The 25,561-nt window shown below is 37.3% G+C and overlaps 1 protein-coding gene across 1 annotated transcript in view; it reads left to right on the top strand.

Moving 5' to 3' along the window:
• Positions 1-22,238, top strand: part of LOC308697440 (uncharacterized protein) — a 29,057-nt gene extending 6,819 nt beyond the window's left edge. The window contains exons 3-4 of the mRNA XM_081376673.1: positions 19,389-20,704; positions 21,528-22,238. Of these exons, the coding sequence (XP_081232799.1) occupies positions 19,389-20,704; positions 21,528-21,533 (1,322 nt within the window). The 3' untranslated portion in view covers positions 21,534-22,238. The remainder of the gene's footprint in view (positions 1-19,388; positions 20,705-21,527) is intronic.
• The last annotated feature ends 3,323 nt before the right edge of the window (positions 22,239-25,561 follow it).

Raw genomic sequence — 25,561 nt, 5'->3', positions numbered from 1 at the left:
GCGCCGCGCGCTCTGTTTGAATGGATGTCTGCTGCTTGAGCTGTTACTCTAGCCTAGTCTGCCTCCCTTCCCGTGTTATTTTATTTTAAACTGCAGTAAAATAACCCAAGATATAAAATCTCACACAATGATAAGGTAAGGATTGAGCGTGTCCCTCAATCTCTGAAATACTTTGATTATAGCGTACTGACGTCTGCGTGTTCCAGCGTCTTTCAAAGCTGTAACTTATGTGTGTTTGTATCAGTCAGAGAGCTGAATGAAATTAAAACTGCAGTAATTAAAATAACCATGTAAAGGACGGACGAGCGTGTCCCTCGTCTAACGTGAACGTTAGTCCTTATTTATCTGATCGTCACTCAGTGCGTGTTCCACTGGGACGAATATTCTCCTCACAGATTAGTCTTTATTTCTCAGGTTGTCCGTGCGTGTCCCACGGCAATTCCCGTGATAAACGATAAGCTTATCTGTGTCTGTTCAATTAATTCTCGTGTAAACACTGCGTATGTCCGAGTGTAGTTGAATAGGAATTATTTAAAGTTGTATTCAAGTAAAGCTTGACGTTGAAACTCAACCAACAGTTAAAAACCCTGTTGTCTTCGTGTGCTCAGATAAAATTGCACAGAGACGATCCACAGAGATCGCTATAATTGTTCCATCTATTACAGCACAAAGCGACCCTTTAAAGTTAATCTCACTCCTAACAAACTGAGTGAAGCCCCACGTCGTAAAAACAGCTACGAGTGGCGTCCCATTTGTACAGTTTGAAATGCGCCGTCATTTCACATAATATTATCAACTGTACGTGCATATTTCTTTGAACATTGTTGAAATGCGCCGACATTTCATGTAACATGCATAACTGTTTACAAACTGCAATTCACTTTTTGCCCACTATCGTTTGTTTTGTCGCCATAGTTACAATCGTGACACGGAAGTCTTAACCAACGCTTCCGGGTGAACTCTGACCAACGCCACAGTGTAAACAAACTGTAACAAAACCCATTTGTGGCTAAGCTAAGCTAAGCTAAAGCTAAGCTAAGTAGTTGTTTACATTGAGGCCTAACCTATATGCTAAAGCCTTAAGCATTATCTACGTTTGTCATTAGTATTAACATCAGTGGTTAAATACCGTGTCTGTTTGAACAACGTTAAAGTGATTTAACCATTTAAACACCTGTTACACCTGTTGGGTTTTTCTTCTTTCCTATTTTACCTGTCTCATACTTTACCCATATTTTTCTGTGAAAAGGAAATTTCGGTTCACAATTATTAATTTCATTTACCTGCATTTTACTTGAAAAGAAAATACTGGTTTATGATTATTAATTGCCAAATTCTAATTTGATTTAAAAAAGGGAAATATTAAATCAATATTTAAGTTTTATTTTTCTAAACAGGTAATTTCTAATGATTTCTAGATTTATTTTTAATAAATCTAATTTCATAATTTTCCTAATTTCTAAATTTCTCTTTTGATTCCTAGCTTGGGAGTGAAACACCTGAGCCTCAATAGGAGACATTGGCATCTCACTACAAGTTTCAAATAAATCAGAGATAAACCTCTCTTACAAAGTTTTATTTGTGAATGTTTAGTTGTTGGCAACTATCAATTCTAAACTCGTAGGTTGACAAAGGCTCCAGAGCCATTTGTGGATCCAATCTCCTTCCCTCCTTTCCTTCCTACATCCTTCCTGTTTTGTCCTGCGTTCCCATCCTTCACATTTGTGGGAAACAAATCTGGAAGAACCATCAATCGAGTCTAAAGAAAGAGAAAGATAATTTTTCCAAAAGAAAACAATTATTAGGTATTTGATTTGTAATCAAACCCTCTCTTGTTCTCCATACTCTCTCTGTCTTTGTAAACACAATTTACAATTTAACATCTTATCCAAGATCAGTTAACAGAGACAAGTGTTGAGCAACCCTCGCCTTCATAGTATCCCAGCTGTAAGCGGTCCAACTGACGGTGTGTGGTGTCAATCCTGTAATACTCGGAAAAAGGTATCAGCATTATTATTGTATTATTTTTCCTTGTAAACATAAACAATAATATTGTTTACCTTTCTGGAAACAGATTCTCACCTATAGGAAGCATTTACGAGAAAAATAATATTTCTCCCACTTAAGAATTTTCTTTCTTGTTTTATTGACATTAGTTTTAACCTCTCTCTCTTTTTCCCTTACTCAGTGAGTGACATAGTCCTCACAGCACGAGTTTAAACCAGCTTTTCATTGATAGAAAATATTTATAAAAAAATATTTCTCCCATTGGAAAAAAAAAACATTTCAATTGAGATTTGTTTTAACCTTTTTCTCTCTTTCACTTAGACATTACAACACTTCACTATTGTTGTACAGTCACTGAAACGACACTTAGCTGTTCAACCATACAGGCTTACACCCCACACAGATCTGTGTCAGTCTCTTCACCCCGGCGTGCCAACATGCCGTGGACGACGAACCCCACTGACGTGGACGCCTGGCTCAGAGGCATCACAGACTGCCTCACACCAAAGACAATTGAACTGTTATTATTTTTAATAATAATCATAATTCTGAGAAGACTCCTGACACATGATTCAAGCCAGAATCAGAACCACAACCACGTGGAACTAACCAAGATCATCTGTTCCCTAAGCAATGCCTTCACAGCCCAGCTGACACTAAGCGACAAGCACATCACCCACCTTCAGGAGGAGCTGACACGTGCTCAAAGCCGCATGGACAAGCTGGAAGTGAAAGTCCAGGACGACTTCAAGCGTCAGACTGCTGAGTTCCTGAGAGAGCTGATGCACACTCAACGCTGCACAGACCAGCTCAAAGCGAAAGCTCAAGTGCCTGACGAAGTGGAGCAAGAAACAAAGAAACAAATTGACAAGCTCCAAGAAGCCCTTGCAGTCACTGAACGTGACAAACAAGAATTAAAGACTGTCCAGATGCACCTGGTAAACCAACTCCAGGCTGCTGAACATCAGCTAGAGAAAGCCAAAGCTGACATTAAAGACAAGAACTCTGAAATTAATGCTCTGAAAGACCACCTGGAAAGGTGCAGTGCTGAAATTGACCATCTGACCCAACAGCGAGATGACGCCAACGACGAGCTCTACGCGGTCAGAGATGAACTCCAGCACATTTTCCAACAGAAACCAGAGCCAAGAAGGGAGAGACCTCCCTCAGCATCACCACTGCTGAGCAGAACAGAGTCCTCCATCCAAGAACTGGCATACAGAGAAAGAAGTGAATGGCCACAACCCAAAACATCACCAGCCTTCACCACAGAACCGTTCACTGCCAACAAGCAACGAGAACTCATCCAGGCAGACTCCAAAGCTGCACAGGGGATGACCTTTAAAGATCTCAACCAGCTGGTTAAGAATATCACTCAGGTCAACCCGAACTCCACGGAATGCCCGGACATCCAGTCCCACATCCGAGATATCAACTTCCACCTAGAGATGAGACCACATGTGACTGACAGAGACAGGTTCTACCTCCTCAGATCGACATCCAGTTCAGAGGTACGAAGCTTCCTAGACCGACAACCTGCTCATGTCAAGTCAAATTACCAGCTGCTATGTGAGACACTGATAAAAGAATTCACAGGCCCAGAGTTGGAACACGGTGTGTTAATCGCCTTGGAAACCAAACAAGGTCGACAAGAGACTCCTCAAGCCTACTACCACCGTTTTCGACAAGCCTTCTTTGGTGCACATAACTCACCTGAACAAGAAGAGGATGTGAACTTCAAAAACCTCTTCCTGAGAAACCTGCACCCCGGATTAAGTCATCATCTTGGTCTTGAGGCCTGTGCAGACACAATGACAATTCAGCAGCTACGTGACCTGACACACAAGGCCCACATCAAACAGAAGATGTCCTCAAAGAAAGGTTTGAAAACATCCACAGTTTCAAACTTCTTCAGCCAAGACACAAGCCTTGCACTGGAAGACAACCAGTGGCATGACAACACCACAGTTCTTCGTAAGAAGCCCAGAGAACGTGATTCCCATGCCGATGACAGCTACCACACCAAACGCATGGAAAAGTCATGGGACCAGCCACGCTTCTCAGGAAACCCACCTCGGCACCACTCAGTTAAGCACAGCACTGAGTATGCCCAAGAACAAGACAGTTTAACCTCAGAAGACATGGAGCAACTAATGAGGCGACTGGAAGTGTTCCTAGAAAACAGGATGGAACGGGAGACCACCGATTCATCTGATACACCTTCATAACGAAGATGACAACCACTTGTTCTACAGCAACACAGAACAAAGTGGTCTCTCACAGTCAACCACTGAGGTACCAGAAAACACCATCCTGGCTACCCATCACTCATAAAGAAACCACCAAACGAGCTCCAAACCCAAGAACCATGTGTGTGCTACAGCAACAACAGTAAGCACCGAAGGTCAGAAAGTCTGTTACAACCAGAAGGCATCATCGGAGGAATGCAACAACGGAGACAAAGTTTTGCACCACAGCTTCACGCAGCCATGCCAAACTGCCTCCCAATGTCTGCCAGAGAACTTCCTGCCTTACTGGTTTGACCCCAGCAGATCACAGAAGATCCCTTTTCTAAGGCAAAGAGGCAGCAAGCTCATCAAAGCTCAGCCATCAAGCAAAGGGGGGAGCGAAACAGACTGAAACAGATCTGACCATACATACATACATACATACATGCATACATACATACATGTACTACACAACACCCCTAACATACTCACTAACATACAGAAGTTAACCACCTCTGCCATGCAAAACATGCAACAAACATGTTTGCCCCCACAGATAGAAACTAACTTCAGAAACTAGCTTAACAACTTAGCTACACTTACCATAGGAAACATGGTAACTATCCATCCAACAAGTACACCTGAGAACACCTCTCATTACATCATGATCCCTGACACCTTAGCTGTGCAACAGTAGTTACAAGTCATATCCGGAGGAACACTCAACTGCTTTGTTTTGTTTTACCTCTTCCTTCCTTCCTTTCCTTCTTTTATTAGGTAAAAGGCCTGTCCACCCCATAAGGGTCAAGGTCACAATAATAGGATTGACACACCACGCCTAATATTTGTAAGTCACCTTAAAACGAATGTGAGCCAGAGAACTCCCTGCATCATTCGTATCACAAATGGAAAGGTAAATTGGTCCAAGCCTAGAACGATTTAGAAGAGAAGAAAACAAACAAATCAAATTTAGTCACAAAATTGATTAATCACCATCCCAAAATAAATTAGGATAACGTCCTAAAATTGAACTAAACTTTATTCAACGTGATTAACTATATTGAGAGAGTGAACCTGTTTATGCCTAGGTAATCTAATGCCCTGCACCAGTAAAGTGACCAGTCATGGAGGTGTTGTCTTGTTGTTTGCTGTTTGTGTTTGCTTCCTCTACTCATTTCTCCAGCGTTCACCGATGCCTTCTACTCAACCCATCAGTGACCGAAGGGGGGATATGTAACAACAATGAGAAGGAACCAACCACCGACTCATCTTCTTTTTGAATATTAATTCAAATTCTCTTCTTCTCGATGAATGAGGGGGGGGGGGGGGGGACTTGTTCAGAACGTCTCATGATCCTCATCCATCTTGTCATCGGGGCCAGGCGCCAACCAGTCGGGCTGTTTAAAACTGACCCCCAGCACTAACGAAATAACTGGTCAATACTATCTTTGTTGCCGAAATTACTGATTGGTTAAGAGAAAGACAGAGACCAAGGTCTCACAAGAGTCCTCACGAACCAGAGCCATAAATCATCCAGTCTCCAGAAAGTCTGCTTACCAAAGACATTTTTATTGGTTAACTTAAGGAAAAACTGGTCAACGTTTGATAGTTTTGCAAGACGGATCAGTTCAGAAAATGGTACTGCTGACCCCTGCGGCCAACGGACCCCATCTTGGTCCCATGAGAGATGAACAAAACCTCTCTTCAGCAAGAACTATCCATGACCTCAGATTGGAATGTCTAAACTTTGCACACCAAAAAGACTTTACCTATCAAGATCCATAAAACTCATTCAAGAACAATTTTCAACGGACTTAAAAACATCATACATCATTCTATGTGTTTCTACGATATATATGTGTCCGTTTAATATGCTTTGATCCCATATAATTCATGTAATTGTTATAATTATAATTATTAGACGTGTGAATGTGTGAAGTGTTTACTGTTTCATATCAATGCTATCTTACGAACACAAATAGCAAGATGACGGGAATTAAATCTGTTTAAAAATGTTCATATTCTGATAATTCGAAATCATGCCTAAACTGCATCTGGTCTTTTAGTTTCATTAGAAAAACCCCTCAGGGAATACATGATTTATGACTTTGAAAACAAAGAACAGTGTCTAATTGGTCCGCTCTCTTCAGAAGGGGAGGACAAATTTTAGTTAAAAACCTTAGACCCAAAACTCTCTGGGCTCTCTCTCCAAGTTCGCTCTCGGGAGTTCAAAAGTTAGTTCGTTCAAAATGTTCTGATACAGGAGCTCTCAACGAGTGCAGAACAAAGACGGAGACGGCAGACGATGGTTTTAGTAACCATGTAACGTTAACAGACGAGCAGATCAACCCAAATTAATATCAGATATGGGTTAGATTCAATTTCCAGTCATCTAGCTCCTTTCCGTATCTTATTTTCCTTCTTTCTTTTGTGTTATTCTTCTTTTCCGATTGAAAGTCTCGGTTTTAAGTTAAGTTTTGCTGCAAAGTTTCGTTCCACGATTCACGGCTGCAACGCACGCTTTCAACTTCAAAGACGCATCAACCATCCGCGACCGCCAGCCACACGTGACTGGTCCTCGCCCCCATCTATCCAGGCACGAGGAGACTATAACCAACGAACGAACCCTGACGCTGACCAAAGGAATTCCCAAAAGGAACGCAAAAGCAAAGACGCAAGTAGACTACCTCCAGACTAAAATCTTAACTGGTGTTTTGATAAATGTAATAACCTGTCTAAGAAACGATAGAAGGGTTAAATTAATGATTGATGGTTCGTTCAGGTCATGTCTTACAAGTGCATATAGAAATTCGGAATTTCCTTCCTCTTACCCTTAAACCCATTCTTCCCAAACTCATTCTTCTGTTTGTATTTCTTTCTTTATTACTCTCTTCCTTTCTGCAACCTGTATGAATGTGTGTGTATGCGTGCGCGTGTGTTTGTGTTAGTTGTTAGGATAATCAATAGAGTCGTGTTTGTGTTAGAGATTAGCTGTATGTGTTAGTATATAATCAATAAAGTATTGTTTGTATTTGAAAAGAGATTACTTGTGTATGTGCTTATCAGATTTATTGTCTTGAACTTCGATCAAAAGTTACCTATGCTTTTACCCTATTTCTTAATTTACTGTTAGGGGGTTATTCTTTCTTGGCCAGGAAGATATTATATTTCCTAGAGTTAATAATTGTTTATGCCTTCTGTTCATTGGATGAACTGATAAATGATCATATTATTGATTCTGTTACAGTAAATTTTGAAAATAATTAAATTATTAATTATTGATCATAATTCGTTATGAATAATAATTAATTATATTTATACGTGGGCGTATAAACGCTACAATTTCTAATTATCAGAATATGAAATATTTTACACAGATTTAATTTCAGTCATCTTGCTAGTTGTGTTCGTAAGGTAGCATTGATATGAAACAGTACACACTTCATTCACACACCTAACAATTATACCAATTACATGAATTATATGGGATTAAAGCATATTAAATGGACACATATATCGTAGAAACACATAGAATGATGTCTGATGTTTATAAGTCCATTGAAAATTGTTCTTGAATGAGTTTTATGGATTTTGATATGTAAAAGTCTTTTGGTGTGTAAGGTGTATGGGCTTGGAAACACCCTGAGGTCATGGGTATTTCCTGCTGAAATCTGTTTGTTTCTCTCATGGGACCAAGATGGGGTCTGTTAGCCACAGGGGTCATGTGACCTCTTGTTAGGGCCCTGAGCAGTAATCATCTTTAAACCGATTCGTCTTGCAAAACTATCAAACGTTGACCAGTTCTTCCTTAAGTTAACCAATAAAAGTCTTTGGTAAGCAGACTTTCTGGAGACTGGGTGATTTATGGCTCTGGTTTGTGAGGACTCTTGTGTGAGACCTTGGTCTCTGTCTTTCTCTTAACCAATCAGTAATTTCGGCAACAAAGATAGTATTGACCAGTTATTTCGTTAGTGCTGGGGGTCAGTTTTACATAGTCAGACTGGTTGGCACTGGCTGATGACAAGATTGATGAGGATACAAAGTTCTGACCAAATCTTGAATTAATATTCAAAAAGAAGATGAGTCGGTGGTTGGTTCCTCCTCATTGTTGTTACAACATTATTAAAAAAGATTAAATGATCCAGAAAAAATAGTCACACTCATATTATTCACAGTCAAAAATGAGTGCATTGGAAATTAATGAGACACATCTCATCTAGTGGAAGCTCATTTTTGAGATTTGGTGCAACCTCAAAACTGCTTGTTTAGATTCATTGATTTTCTCACAGTTTTAGAGTATTTTTTTTTTAATACACAGTAAATTCCCCAGTGTTGGAGTAACACTGAAGCAGTGTTAAAGTTAATTAAACAATTAAGTGATTCATTAACTGATGATTGAGCATTAGTGATGAACACCTGCTGTTAACAAGCAGAATCACTGAAGAAAAGAGAAACATAAGAACTACAACTGACTTCCAGCCACAGCCTCAGAGGCTGTTTACACAATACCATCTTCAACTAAAACGTAAAACTTTTTAAAGGGGTCATATAATGCCATTTTTGTACAAGCTAATATGATTCTTCAGGGTCTAAAATAAAAGTTTGTAATATACTTTAATTAAAAATTCTCATTAGTATTGTCTCATTTTACCTGGTGGTCAAAAACAGCTGTTTTCAGCACGCCGTTTAAGAGCATGTTTGAGCATATATATATATATATCACATATTTATATCAAACTCTTATAATGACACATAATTCCTAATAGTTATTCAAGTAATATTATTTGAATATCAAATATTCAATATTAAATAAGTAAATAAATAAAAATAACAAATTACCAGAAATAAAAGCGAGGGTTAAATAAAAATGTAGTTAATGTAGGCTAATATATATTCCTTTATTTTATGGAATATTCTTTGATTTTAGAGTTGCACATACAGTGGGGGAAATAATTATTGAACACGTCATCATTTTTCTCAGTAAATATATTTCCAAAGGTGCTATTGACATGAAATTTTCACCAGATGTTGGTAACAACCCAAGTAAGCCATACATACAAAGAAACAAACAAAGATAAGTTCAGAAATTAAGTTATGTGTAATAATGTGAAATGACACAGGGAAAAAGTATTGAACACATGAAGAAAGGGAGGGGCAAAAAGGCATTGAAAGCCAAGACAACAGCTTAAAACTATTAGTAGCCTAATTAAAAAGCAATCCAGCCCCCTGTCCGTGGAAATTAATAACAGCTGGTTCAGTCCCAAATGATGGCCTACAAAAAGGTCTCATTGCCAAGGTGTCACACAAGACACACAGGGCTCGCAAAATCGCCTGCCCGATGTCCCGGGGCTATAGTGTTTTCCATTCTGGCTACCAAAATGTCTCCATGATCTGCTTTTGAAGAAATATAGTAGAATCGTGCATTCTATCAGTTGCTGTTCTGGCGCCTGAACAACGCGACGTACATGCTGCGGAACGGGACACTGCAGTTTACAAAAGTTCATAATTTGCATGTGCTTTAATGCCTTGTCGGTTAAACATTTAATTCGCGTGCTGATGCGCTATTCTAACGTGTGTGTTTCTCAGCGCGTACATGTGAAGTTCACATGCACTAAAAGCCTGTCTACCAGCGCCTGGATACTGGACTAAGTTATCTTTTGAGTCTTATCCCCTTCAGACCTGAATTATGTTTTAGGTTTCTGAAAAATATAAAAGTACATTTTCCCAGCTCATGAGGCTTCTATAAATGAGACCAAATTAAAAAAATGTAAAAAATGTTTTGCTTTAATTGTAATTTTTTTTGTCCATTTCAATGGACGTCACGTCAAAACAGGTGTACTTCACAAAAATGTACCAACATAAAATTAAATAATAAACATACAAATTGTTAGTATATACTTAAAGCTTTTTCTCAAGGTCAAAAACTTTTCAACAGTATACCATTTCAACTTTAATTTTGAGATTTTTGTTTTACAGATTGCACATTGTTTGTAACAAACTAAGTGTCTTAGTATCAATCAATATGGTCATGTTAGAGTCATTTTCTTTGCGCATCTTTCTTTTTTTAGATCAAAAACTTGAACATTAAAACATTTCAAATTTAATTGTAAGGTTTTTGCTTTATAGATCGTACATTTGTTTATTCATAACAAAATAAACCCAGGAATCAATCAACACATTCACGTTAGAGTAATTTACTGTGTGCATCTTTGAAACAATTTCTCTGTTAACGATTTTCTTGTATTTCTACAGTACATTACTGGCAGCACGGTTGCCATGCATGATGCATGTATTTCGATTTCCAGTAACTGTACTGTAATTCACTTTACAGTACACAAGATTAGTACTGTAAACTACCAAATAGTACTTTACTGTATTTGTACTGTATTTCGTCATTTGATCTGCTTTTGCTGTAAATTATACGGTGTTGTACTGTAATATCTATATTGATAAATTACTGATAAATATTATTATAATTTTCAAAATAATTACTAATAATGATAATATTATATCATAATAATATAATATGTAGTTATTAGGAAATATAGGCTATAGTGGGAAAAAAATATGGAAATCAATGGCTATACTGTCAACTGTCTAGTTACCGACATTCTTCAAAATATCTTCTTTTGTGTTCAGCCGAATAAAGAAACTCATACAGATTTGGAACAACATGAGGATGAGTAAGTGATGACAAATATCATTTTTGGGTGTACTATACCGATAAAGGGATAGTTCACCCAAAAATTTAAATTGGCCCATGATTTACTCACCCTCAAGCCATCCTAGGTGTATATGACATCGTTCTTCTTTCAGACGAATACAATTGGAGTTATATTAAAAAATGTCCTGGCTTCCAAGCTTTATAATGGCAGTGAATGGATGTTTCTGTTTTGAAAGTCCATAAAAGTGCATCCATCCATGATAAAAGTGCTCCATGGCTCTTGGGGGTAAATAAAGGCCTATTGTAGCGAAGCGATGCGTTTGTGTAAGAAAAAATAATTCATAAAGTTACGTTTTAGATTTATGTCAAATCTGTATGTTTCGTTTGGCCGGAAGCTAGTCATTTTACTTTATAAAATTTTAAATACAGATATTTTTCTTACATCTCCATCTTCCTCATCATCACTCCACATAAAGTCAACATCTGAGATACTTCCATCAGCTATATGTTCAAGCACTTCAAGAACTATATATTCTGCATGAAAAAGTAAAAAAAAAATGTATCGGTACTGTAATATAGATTTTTTATATAAGAAATTTCAATCAGCATTACTGGACTTCAATTACTGGAATGTGATTTCAGTAACAGGCTTTTGAACCCACTGTCCATTCTAATGGACAGACACATTTGAAAAAATCCTGATTTAAAATTTGAAATTCTACAATCGATTTTTAACTTTAATTAATAAGTTCAATCTTTCTATTTTACATACAAACTATGAAATACTGACAAACATATCAAAAAATGTAAATAAAACCACAGAAAATGTTGCTTGCTTCTGTGTTTGGAGTGAAGTGCTGACATGCTTCTCTTCAAAGTAGTGTTTTTTTCTATAATTACTACATGCAGAGCTTTACTGCCATTTGATTGGATGACAAGCGTCCAATCTAATGGACTGCAGACTTTAAACTAGGTGAAATGCTCCAGAAGTAAAAAAAGGGGGGTTGACATGTGATGTCCATTGTAATGGACGCAGGGTCTGAATGGGTTATTGTGCTAATACTGTCAAATACACACAAGGTTTACATAAACAAAGTCGGTTATGTCTAAAGTGAACGCAAACTTGAGAAAATTGAGAGAAAATCTGCTTGTCAAATGCGTGTATAATAGACGCAACGCGCGCAACTCTTAAAGAGACAGTAGCAATAGTAAACACGCTGCCGCTTCTCCTTAAAGGGATAGTTCACCCCAAAATAAAAATTCTCTCATTATTTACGCACTCTAATGTTATTCCAAACCTGTATTAATTTCCTTTTAATATTTTCTAAAATTTTTCTAATATTAATATTTTGAAGAATCTGGCTATCCAAATTGTAGCTGGTCCCCATTGACTTCCATAGGAGAAAAATATACTATGGAAGTCACTGGGGTACATCAACTGTTTGGTTACCCACATTCTTCCAAATAACTTTTATTTTCAACAGAAGAAAGAAACTTATTCGAGTTTAAAACAACTTGAGAGAGTAACTTATGACAAATAGCATTTTTAGGAGAACTATCCCTTTAATGTTAATAAAACAACAAAATGCAAAGAGAAAATCACTCACTGCTCCTGACTGATAACTTTTAATAGTAGCTTTAATAAGTATCAATGTATAATTTATACAGTGAAGTCTATGTTTTGTTTTATTTTCATATTTGTTATTTTTGTTATTTTAATTACTTTCTTCAATGCTACTGTTAAATACACCTACTGTAGCCGAAAACATAAAGCACTGTTTATTTCATTTGTATATTAAGTTGTGTATGAGTAATGTGTATCTTTGATCTTAATATTTAATAACAAAGAAAATGACAAAAAATATCTTCGCCCCTGTCTGCTATTCTTTTTTATTTTATATTTTGTTACCTAAGGCTTTGTTTTTAAAATATGGACATTAATTTGGCTGTAATGCTCAGTCACAAAATAGTAAAACCAACATTAAAAAAAGAATCGTGATAAAATCGTGAATCGTGATTTTTCTGAAAAAAATCGTGATATTATATTTTTACCATATCGCCAACCCCTAGGAGTTGAGCACTGAAAATACATAAAATGTAAATATTTCAACATGTGAATGTGTCTCTTATTATCTCTTTTAAAAAGCCAATTTTCTATTTGTCATTGGTTTGGTAGTATAAATGGTGTATTCCTAGTGAGTTTTAAATTGTTATTTTTTTATTCATTTATATTGCATCTGGTAGTCTACCTGTTACATTAATAGGGTTAGCCTACAAGTTTATCAGTCCAGTAGATTACATGAATAGGGTGGTGGTGACTGCAGCAGCAGAGGTGGCCTGGCAGTGGAGTCAAATTCCCGGCCTGAATTATTGTCCCAGTCCGCCACTGTGTGTGTGTGTGTGTTCATCTGAGTCTCATTGGTCTGTCAATGTCAGAATATTTGAGATGACCAATCAAATCAAAGTAGGCGGGCTTTACACAGATCTATGCTTCTGAGCGCGAATTTGAGCAGAGTGACTCGCTTCAGTTTACGGTCAAGTGCGAGATAAGATGTAAGCAGCTAAACTAAACAACATTTCACATTTGACAGTTTTTTTTAGGTCATAAATGTGAAACGAATGACAAAAATAATCAGACAAACGAATATACTTTTGTCGAATTTCGCAATTTTGAACTGAAAATAGGCCTATGTAACGTGACTAATAATTAGTTTGCTGTCATTGTGAGGGGACATTAAAAAGAGCATTAAAGGTTTAGTTCACCCAAAAATGAAAATTCTGTCAGTAATTACTCACCCTCATGTTGTTCCAACCATGTAAGTCTTTCGTTCATCGTCGGATCACAAATTAAGATATTTTTGATGAAATCTGACAGCTTTTTAACTCCTCCATAGGTTTTCAGAGGGACCCAAACTCGCCGGCCCAGAATAGTTATTAAAAACATTGTTAAAATAGTCCAAGTGACTACAGTGGCTCTATATTAAGTTTATCATGCGACGACAATACTTTTTGTGTGGAAAAACAACAAAAATAACTACTTTATCCAACTATTAGTGTTCTTCAATGTGGGCCTCTGACGAGAGTTCAAAGGAGCGCCAGGACGAATGCGCGAGAACTGAGATTATGGCGTTCTTCTTCTACTCCTACTTGTTACTGGCTGCTCACTCCTATTACCGCCATCTACTGTACAAGATGACGTCCCGGCATTGCCGGAAGCGCAAAACGGTCTGTTTATAAGCAGAGGGAGACGCGCGCTGGACGTCATCTTGTACAGTAGATGGTGGTAATACTCCCAAGGAGTACTCTCGTCTGAACTCTCGTCAGAGGCCCACATTGAAGAACACTAATAGTTGGATAAAGTCGTTATTTTTGTTGTTTTTCCACACAAAAAAGTATTGTCGTCGCATGATAAACTTAATATAGAGCCACTGTAGTCACTTGGACTATTTTAACGATGTTTTTAATAACTATTCTGGGCCGGCGAGTTTGGGTCCCTCTGAAAGTCTATGGAGGAGTGAGAAAGCTGTCAGATTTAATCAAAAATATCTTAATTTGTGATCCGAAGATGAACGAAGGTCTTACATGGTTGGAACAACATGAGGGTGAGTAATTACTGACAGAATTTTCATTTTTGGGTGAACTAACCCTTTAACAAAGCCGTTTTCATGTTGGGCACAAGATTAATAATGAATGTGTACATGTTGAGAATTAATATACAATTTGTAGCCTTCAGTAAATTAAAAAAGTTCAGCTTTAGGAGGGGAAGAGACAGGGCAAGATGAGGAGACTGAGAGAAAAAGAAAGAGTAATGGATAAGAAGTGAGAGCAGGTATTGACAAATAATCTACTGCCCACTGACGTTGTTTTAAAGCTATTTCTTATCCTTTTTTGGTTTTAAAATGTCTTGAAATGGACATATCAGAGAAATAAAAAAAATTGAACCCCCTAATAACCTTAAATGTAGGACCTCTTTGATTATAAAGCCCTGTCTATGGCCCTGTATTAGGAATAAGATCAATAATGAATGTGTACATACTGTGAATGAATTTAATAAACTTAGTTAGGCTACATAGCTTTCCTAGTAGCTTTCAGTAAATTAATGTGTCTGAGAAAATGATTCATAAATGACCATGAATCAGATAAACTGTTTGGATGCCATAATACACACCATATTTGGAGGAGAAATGGCAGTGCACATTACCCTAAAAACATCATACAACGTAGTGTTGGCTCTTGGACAACTCTTCTGATTATTCTTTTCACTCCTCTATCAGAAATCTTGCGAGGAGCACTGGTCGAGGCAAATTTATGGTGAAATTATTGTCTTTCCACTTCCGTATTATGGCCCCAAAAGTGCTCACTTGACCATTCAGAAGCTTAGAATGGCGCCTATAACCAATGCCATCATTATGTGTTGGAACAATTAGGTTGTGAAGGTCTTGAGACAGCTCTTTGCTTTTACCCATCATGAGATGTGTCTTGTGTGACACCTTGGCAATGAGACCTTTTTGTAGGCCATCTGTTGGGACTGAACCAGCTGTCATTAATTTCCACGGACAGGGGGCTGGATTGCTTTTTAATTACTGTAAGTTTTCAGCAGTTGTCTTGGCTTTCCATGCCTTTTTGCGCCTCCCTTTCTTCATGTGTTCAATACTTTTTCCCGGTGTCATTTCACATTATTACACATAACTTAATTTCTGAACTTATCTTTGTTTGTTTCTTTGTATGTATGGCTTACTTGGGTTGTTACCAACATCTGGTGAAAATTTCATGTCAATAGCACCTTTGGAAATATATTTACTGAGAAAAATGATGACGTGTTCAATGCTTATTTCCCCCTCTGTATCTTTTCAAAATGTATAGATTTGCTCTTAATTTCATGTTTTCCTCTCTACTTTAGAAACTAAATCTACTCATTGGAGATTCTTGCTTTCTCCAAAAAATATTGCATTAAAAGCTGTAATTCTCAGCATTCTAAATAAGTATACATCTTTATATCTTTATTAAGTAGCATAGATCCTATACCCAAAACTACATTTTGTATCTTTATTTAGTTTCTTAAAAAAAAAATCTTCCCTGAATTAGGCTACTTCTTGTTCACTGAAGTACTTCTGTTCGCTAGAAGTTCACTGCAACTTATCCAACATCCTAGATAAATTATTATAATTAGAAGATATTTCTAGTGTTGTAAAATATTGCATATTAATTTTCCAAGCAAAATGTATATTTTAGTCAGAATTATTGCGCTCCTATTTGGTGCGCAGCAGCGCTCGTTCAATATGAAGATTAGCAGTAAAATAGATACATTTGCTCGACTTTCTAACATTTACAGATGGAGAATATAACTGTAAAATGTAAGTTTTACACTGAGGGGTGGGGGGGGGGGACATGTCACAAACGCATAAAACAGCACAAAATATATGCTGTTTGATGGTGGTTTAATTATTGCAATCAATAATTTTAATGTAACTGATATATATATATATATATATATATATATATATATATATATATATATATATATATATATATATATATATATATATATATATATATATATATATATATGAATCATCCCTGATTAATTATTAAAATTCCCTAGATATCATTTGAGCTAATGCAGTTACTGTAACGATGCAGGCAGGAATGAAGCGGAGAGTGAATCCAATCGCAAGCACTTAAACAAACAAACAGGTAATCCAGGGTACACGACAGAACACTCAGAACAGGAACCAGGAACAAGGAGACAACAGCAAACATTACAACATCAAGAACTCACCAGGACTGAACTAAAACACAGGGCTTAAATACAAGGGAACACAAGCTAAACAAGATAACAAGGGGGCATGGTTAAACTGAAACACCTGGGAAGACTAATCAACATAACGGGGAACAGCTGAACATGGGACAAGACACATGGCAGAATCACATGACAAGCAGGGAATTACATGCCAGACAAGAACAAGGAACAAGACACAAAACCCACACCGTGACAGTTACATTACCTAATCACTATGCAGGAACTACTAGTGATCTGGACCATTATTTTAAAGTGAAAAAGTGTTTTTCACTTTAAAATAATGGTCCAGATCACAAGTAGTCCTTGAAGAGTGACTAGGTAACACTTGAGTAAGTAGTGATGAATTTTATGACCACATTGAAGGTAAAAGATAATTGCTAACTTCTCTGACACGATAATGTTGTGATTAGTAATTAATTAGTAATTCTTTGTTAGTTGTCATAATTACTTATTAGTTCTTATGATGCCAATCTCGCTTGTAGCTGAAGCTGAAGTGTTAATGTAGAACTACTCATTAGTCCTTCATTACTTCCTGCATAGTTACTTATTAATGACGGACCATTATTATAAAGTGTTACCAAATATTTTTATTTCAAAATGGATCTCTGTGTTAGATAATTAGATAATTGTGTCATTGATCAAATATTTTTAATAGTTCTCTTGACAGAAACATGGGATTTGTGCCTATAATGTTTTAAAAGTAATAATTGGAAGATACATGTTCCTCATTCATGGAGATTTTCAGGACATGCATAATTAATTTATAAAAACTCATCAAAATGATGGGAATATTTTAGGGCTCAGTTTATGTCCTTTGACTATATAATCATATTTCTCTCTTTGAATTTGGATGTTGTCACACGTTGGTTAAAGCGAGGAAGAATGCAGGATCTTAAGGCGAGCATACACTGCGCGATGTCTGTGCGATTTCAGCAAGGAACCTACTCACACTGAACGAGTAGATCGCATGCGATGTAAAGCCAAAGCTCAGGATTTATGTGCTCACACTGTACGGTCCGAACGTCGAGCTGCGACTTGACTGCTCACACTATACGTGTGAAATATGCGCGAATTCGCGCGATAAATCCTCGTGCCGGGTTGTGCCTACGCCTATGGACGATATCATTGTAGCCTATCCAGAGATATTGTCAAAACAAGCATCAGCTATCAATATCAAGAAGATTTAGCATTTCGGTAACACTTTACAATAAGGTTCATTAGTTAACATTAGTTCTTGTATTAACTAACATGAACTAACAATGAGCAATATCATTGTTACAGTATTTATTCATCTTTGTTAATGTTAGTTAATAAAAATACAGCTGTTCATTGTTTGTTCATGTTAGTTCACAGTGCATTAACTAATGTTAACTAATACAACCTTTGATTTTAATAACATACCGTAAATGTTGAAATCAATATTAACTAAGATTAATAAATGCTGAAGAAGTATTGTTCATTCTTAATTCATGTTAACTAAAGTAGTTAACTAATGTTAGCTAATGAACCTTATTGTAAAGTGCTACCAGCATTTCCAATTTATATATTAAATTATTAGTAGGCTAGTATTATTGTATTATTACTATTATTAGGGAAGGCTACTTTTATTATTAAACTGATAGGCTATTATAATTAAATAGCCACGCAACAATTTCATAGCGCATCACCGCATAACCAACGCGTTGTGAGGATAATAAAATATTAGCCTACATAGAAGCTTTACTTCTCCTCATTAAAAATTGTCTAAAACATTTAGGTCGATTACAATGAATTATATACATATAATTAATTATTAACAGTCTATAATATGTCCGAACACTGCAATAATTCATCAATGAAAATTAAAAACAGCTTTATTTAAAAAAAAAATAATAATAATAATAATAAAATATCAAAGTGTACATCGCAGGTGGCTTGGAAGAAGTGGGTAATGGTTAATCCATTTTGCAACACGAACTGGAGGTAAGCAACAATAATAGCTTTGAACTACAGAACTTAAAGATCTCCATTTTTTCGTGTTTTTTTTTTTTTTTTTTTTTTTTTTTTTTTTGCTGCAGATTAAACTGTTTTCGCGCAGGCGCAGTGAGGGAAAAACACTGAGTTTAGGGCAATCGGTTCGTAGCTCTGCTTCAACTGTGCGATATAGTCACGAGGAGCGACCAAAATTTCTAACATGCCAGAAATTCATCCGACCATCGGATTGCCGGTCGTGAGAGGTTAATCGCCTCTCGTTTCCCCCTGTACACTGCACGAACACTGCACGACAAACGACGCACGACAAAGCTGAAAATCGGCCCGACCCGAAAAAGAGTCGCACGAGTCAGAATTCGGCTCAAAATCGGACGAAAATCGCACAGTGTATGCCCGCCTTTAATTGCAGCAATATTTATTTAAACAAACTCTAATATTCACAAACTGGATCAAAAGAAACATGAACAGAACAACCAAACATATAGCAACGACAACAGACAAGGAACAGACTGAAACAACATTGCTTAAATAAAACAGAAGACTGGAAAGCGAGACACAGCTGGGACAAATTAACTCATAACTAATTAACAAGACAGGGATTAAAACACAGAGACACGTGGGCAAACTGGGTGTCACAGGCAAACATAACATGAACACAGACTCTAAACGTGACAGACGTACTGTTCTGCAATTAAACTTTTTTTTTCTTTCATTTCAGAGCTAATGGAAGAGAGCGAGGAGAGTGAAGAACTGAGTGAAGTGGAGGAGGAGAGGGAAGAACTGAGTGAAGTGGAGGAGGAGAGTGAAGAACTGAGTGAAGTGGAGGAGGAACATCATGTCAAATCTGGAGAAAAACATTTGAGTCGCTCAAAGACTAAAAAGACATTTTTAAAGAAAAGAAGAGCCAATAAATCTTTCACCTGCACTCAGTGTGGAAAGAGTTTAACAAGCAAACGTATTCTTGAGAATCACATGAGAATCCACACTGGAGAGAAGCCGTTCACATGTGATCAGTGTAAGAAGAGATTCACAAGCAAACAAAGTCTTGAGCGTCATATGAGGATCCACACTGGAAAGAAGCCGTTCTCATGTGATGAGTGTGGAAAAACATTTTTTAGGTCATTAAGCCTGAAGAGACACCTGACAGTTCATACGAAGGAGAAGCCGCATTCATGTTCTGTGTGTGGAAAGAGTTTTTCACTGCCGTATAGTTTACAATTACACCAGAAAATACACACTGGTGTGAGAGAGTACATGTGCTTTGAGTGTGAGAAGACTTTTACTACAGCAAAATGCTTAAAACTGCACCAGAGAATTCACACTGGAGAAAAACCTTACAAGTGTTCACACTGTGACAAGAGATACAGTCAATCTTCAACTCTGAAAACACATGAGAAGATCCACAGTGGAGAAAAACCTTACAAGTGTTCACACTGTGACAAGAGATTCATTCAGTCATCATCTCTGAAATCACATGAGAAGATCCACAGCGGAGAGAAGCCGCACACGTGTGATCAGTGTGGACAGAGTTTCACACACAAACAAAGTCTTGGGATTCACATGAGACTTCACACTGGAGAGAAGCCGTTTACATGCAATCAATGTGGGAAGATATTCGGCCAATCAGGACACCTTAAAAATCACATGAGGATCCACACTGGAGAGAAGCCGTTCACATGTGATCAGTGCGGCAAAACATTTCTCAGGGCGTCACACCTGAAGTCACACCTGACAGTTCATATGAAGGAGAAGCCACATTCATGTTCTGTGTGTGGAAAGAGTTTTTCATGGCTGCAAAGTTTACATACACATCAGAAAATACACACTGGTGTGAGAGAGTACATGTGCTTTGAGTGTGAGAAGACTTTTATGACAGTGAACTGTTTAAAACTGCACCAGAGGATTCACACTGGAGAAAAACCTTACAAGTGTTCACACTGTGACAAGAGATTCAGTCAGCCAGGAAATCTGAAAACACATGAGAGGATCCACAGCGGAGAGAAGCCGCACACGTGTGATCAGTCTGAGATCACGGTAAGAAGTTCATCTTTATGTGCTGAGAAACAAAATCTCTTCTGTGTAAGTTAGTCACAGTCAAATCTCTCCTCTCCACCTATAGTTGGCGCTGTTTCACTGTGGCTGCTGTTGAATCATCTAGGTTGTGAATGAGGCCGACACCTGATGTGATTGTAAAGTGCTTGGTGTGTACAGTAGTAAATAGTATATAAATGCCTCATTCTTTCATTAGTTTCTTAACAGCCACAATGAGCAACAGACATTTTGTTATTTGATTGGTTTCTATTATCTCGTGTTCAACCGAACATGAATGTGTGATATAAAAAAAAATCTGTTTGATTTTAACATGTGATTTGTCTGTTCAGAGCACTGCAAAATCACTCTCTGACAATATACATGGTAGCGCAGTACAACTTTGTTTCTGACACTGCTTACTTATTATGGTGAAGATAAAACGTCAAACAGTATTTTCATGTTTTCTAACAGCAGTTCATGTTTTTGTATTTGCTCTGGTGCTTATCAAGAATACAGAGACGAGAAGCTTCCAGATTCTTCCTCTGTAGACTGTTAATGTTAGAAAGGTGTTGGAAATGATGTGATTGCTTACAGATTACATGTCAAGTATGCGCCATCTAAAGTTTCATGATCAAACTAGAGATTTATAACACAAATCATCTTCATGATATTAAAATAGATCATAATCGTGCACAGCAGTTGTTGACCAGATATGATGGGATTAAAATGACTATTGAACTCATCAGTGATCTTGACTTTGAGCTTCACTTTTCATTTCACATTTGTCTCTCATTTGAAATCTCACTTGATTTAATGTTTCTTTTAGGCCTGATGGACGTGAACAAGAAAGGAAAAACAGAAGCCAAACAAATCTGTCTCCTGCCCTCAGTGTAAAAAACGCTTCACATGAAAATCAAGTCTGAAGATTCACATGAGAGTTCACACTGGGAAGAAGCGGCTCAGGCTTTCTCTCTGAAATCACATCTACTCTCATTCTGAAGAAAGACCATTTAACTGTGATCAGTGTGGTAATCAGTTTCATTGGGCATCAGTCCTGAAGAAACACTTGAAGATTCACACAAAGGAGAATATTCATTAGTAATATTACAGCAGAAAAGACACAGCGGTGTGTGTTTCAGTGCTGGAAGGCCTTTACTACGAATGATAGAAAGAGGTGAACTGAAAGAGCACCAGAAAATTCACCCTGTAAAAACCTTTGGAGGCAAAGTTCAGGAGCTGAAGAAGAGGCCTTAACACTTTTAATAGAGACATGAATCTTATATTAATTTTTAACTCGTTCTTCATTGTTTTTCATTAGAACATCTAGTTTCTCTTCCACTTCTACTCTTCCATGGAAACGCAAGATATACGTTCATGTATCTTTGAAACTGGACTCTTTTCTTCTCTTCTTCTCTTGAGATGCTTTGGCTCTTATAAGTCAGTAAAGAGAGAGAGATCTGTCTCTTTCACTTTCACTTTTTCTTAATGTTTGTATTTGCTTCATGTAATATTGATTAAACTCTTTACTCATTTTATCAACATCTCATTGTTATTGTCCTTTTTTTAATTTTCTGCTGATTCTGCTTGAATCAAGAGCAATTTTGAATTGAATGAGTTTGATGTTTGTCTACATTATTAAAGGAGAACTCGGTAACTCTAGCGAACTCTATCACTTCTTCACTGATTTTCCGTTTTGTTGTCGCATGTTTTCCCCACGAGCTCCCCCTACAGCTGTGGGGGGGGGGGCGTATATGTCACAACACAGTCGTAAAAAACTCACTTGCGGCGGCCTCCTCCCCCTCTCTACCGCTGCTCATGTGCGTTTGTTATGATCGGAGCAAGCCAACTGTATCGTGTGGAGCTATGTCTACCGAGGTGGGTAATCTGGTAATACATCATACATGCGTGTGTGTTTATGTTGAATTGCCGTAAAGCAATTTGTGTTTCGCGCTCGTTCTCATTCTCGCTTCTCAAGAGACTTCCCATTTCTATCTTGTCGGGACGGTAGTCCCCAAGTTGCAAGGTTGGTTTTCCGCCTGGGAACGCTGGGGGGAGCGGGGAAAGTCACCAATATCACCAGAACAGGTTGTTTAACCATCCAAATGATTTCTAGACAGTTTTATTAAGTTAAAAAAGTTACCAAGTTCTCCTTTAACAGTTTCACCCTTGATCTCCAGTATCATATATACATGTAAAACAGTTTGTTTTAGTCAGTTTAATGTTTCATTCACACCATGAGGCTTCATGAAGACAGAACAATTACTTTGAACTTTAAACAACACCTGGGGCCTCATGTATAAAGACTTGCGTTGAATTCATACTAAAACATTCATACTAACACAAAAAAAACAAAAAAAAAAAACAGATGAATCACTGCATACAAAGGATCCCACGCATATTCTCTTTGTACATCCCAATTTACGTAAAATTGAGCACACATGCACAAGCACAACACCCCACCCAGTCTCCTCCCTTAATTAAATCAATTTAAATATGGTAATGAGTCCACTTTGGCAAAAGAAAGCAGTAAGAAAATGGCTAAAGCAAGCTGCAAGAAACAAAGCTTTACAGAAAGTGATTTGGAGGTGCTACTATCTACGGAGACCCTTAGGGGACCTTTGCAAAAAAAAAATAAAAAAAATAATACAGACTTTCGCGTGAGCACGCGAAACTATTGCGTGCGCACTAGAAACTATCGCGTGCCCACGAGAAACGTTCGCGTGTGCACGAGAAACTTTTCGCGTGCGCACGCGTTACAATTTCCGGTTTGGTTATAGTGTCATTACTACAAATGTGGGAAAAGGGATGATAGAGTGTGCTTGGAGCATGCCTCCAGAGATTTGTCTTATTATAAGGAGTTTGCATTTGAGATTGTTTGTGGACTGTGCTTTACTGTAAGAAAAAAAGCATGAATATCACATAAATGAATATCAGGTCCCACATCATGGATTACATAATCAGAGAGTAGCCTATTTCTTTTCGTTTTGAATTGACATTTCAAGCTATCTTCAGATGTATTTATCATGTATGTGAGGCATACACTGAGTTTCTTTCGGTTAATTTATGATGAGATGCGCTCCAGTTCACCTACAATGCAAGTGACCATGGTGCGCCTCCATGATTATATTGTCTGCTATATATTTGCTTCTCATTTATTAAATACAGGCAATTGGTTGATGAAAAATGTATTCAAATTAAGATACAATTTATACAAAACGAAATTCACTTTAAAGAAAGGCTTTCTACAAAACAAAACGTAATGAAGTGGTCAAAATCATGTCTGACCCACTCCATGTCTCATATATTGCGCATCCTATCTTACTCGTGCTGTTCACTTTTCATAATCAACATAGATGGAAAAATTATACATTATAATATTTTAACAAATATGAAACTAAATGTGCTTATTTAATGGCTACAACACATATAGTAGGACTATAGACTCTCTATTTGTACACATTGCTGAACATTCATTTAATTCTGAATTAGTTGAACATAAGTTGAAAGGCATTTGTTTGTGCATAGTAAAACATATCTGCAACATTTATCAATTTCACGGATAATTGAGCGTGCATTTATTAATTAGGCCTATTGTCTTAATGAATAATGCAACAAAGATGAAGCATGTAAACTGCATTGTTTGTTTATTCAGAATGGAATGAATCGCAAATGGATTTTGACCACTTCATTACGTTTTGTTTTGTAGAAAACCTTTCTTTAAAGTGAATTTCGTTTTGTATTAATTGTATCTTAATTTTAATAAATTTTTCATCAACCAATTGTCTGTATTTAATAAATGGGAAGCAAATATATAGCAGACAATATAATCAGGCGCGTCACGGTCACTTGCATTGCACGTGAACTGGAGCGCGTCTCATCATAAATTAACCAAAACTCAGTGTATGCCTCACATACATGAGAACTACATCTGAAGATAGCTTGAAATGTCTTTAAATGAAACAATTCAAAACGAAAAGAAATAGGCTACTCTCTGATCATGTAATCCATGATGTGGGACCTGATATTCATTTATGTGATATTCATGCTTTTTTTTCTTACAGTAAAGCACAGTCCACAAACAATCTCAAATTCAAACTCCCTATAATAAGACAGATCTCTGGAGGCATGCTCCAAGCACACTCTCATCGCATCCCTTTCCCCACATTTGTAGTAATGACACTATAACCAAACTGGAAATTGTAACGCGCGCGCACGCGAAAGTTTCTCGTAGTCCGTATTATTTTATTTTTTTGCAAAGGTGCCCTCAGGGGCTCCGTAACTATCAGAGGTAGAAACGAGAAAAAAATATTTTATTTGGAACTTTGTCCTCCGGAATTAATAACAAAAGGAAAAATATGAGTGGGAGAGTTTGGCAGTCATCATCCTGGGCCAGAAAATCATTGTGGTCACTAAAGACTCGTTCTCTTCGGATTCTGCCATTAGCAATGTCCTCTAATAAGGCTAAAGCCTAAGGGTTGTATCAGTTTGCATATGCTTTTATATGTTCTTACTTAATTGCATAATTGATAGAATATTCCCACAAGGCTCGTGTGACAATATATGTCAATTATTTTATAAATTGCAAATTAATAGCAATGCTTCCCACAGGTAGTGGTGCGATAGACTTGTAGAACAATTCGTTGTGCAATGTTTGCAACTTCACTTCATTGCCTGTAAGAGTCGCCAATGGACAAAAACAATGAGAAATGTACGTACGCCAGACATGAAATTGGCGTGGAGGAACGCACATTCTCTCGTTAATTTCACTGTTAGTACATCCGACCGTGAGCATGAAAGCTGGCGTATACAAAGTTTTTGTGAGTACGCAAGACTGATACATGAGGCCACAGGCCCGGCTCT

This window comes from Scardinius erythrophthalmus, assembly GCF_964197995.2.
Source record: "Scardinius erythrophthalmus genome assembly, chromosome: 1".
Taxonomy (NCBI): domain Eukaryota; kingdom Metazoa; phylum Chordata; class Actinopteri; order Cypriniformes; family Leuciscidae; genus Scardinius; species Scardinius erythrophthalmus.
The sequence above is the reverse complement of the archived record's forward strand: the minus strand, read 5'-3'. Positions and strand labels throughout refer to the sequence as shown.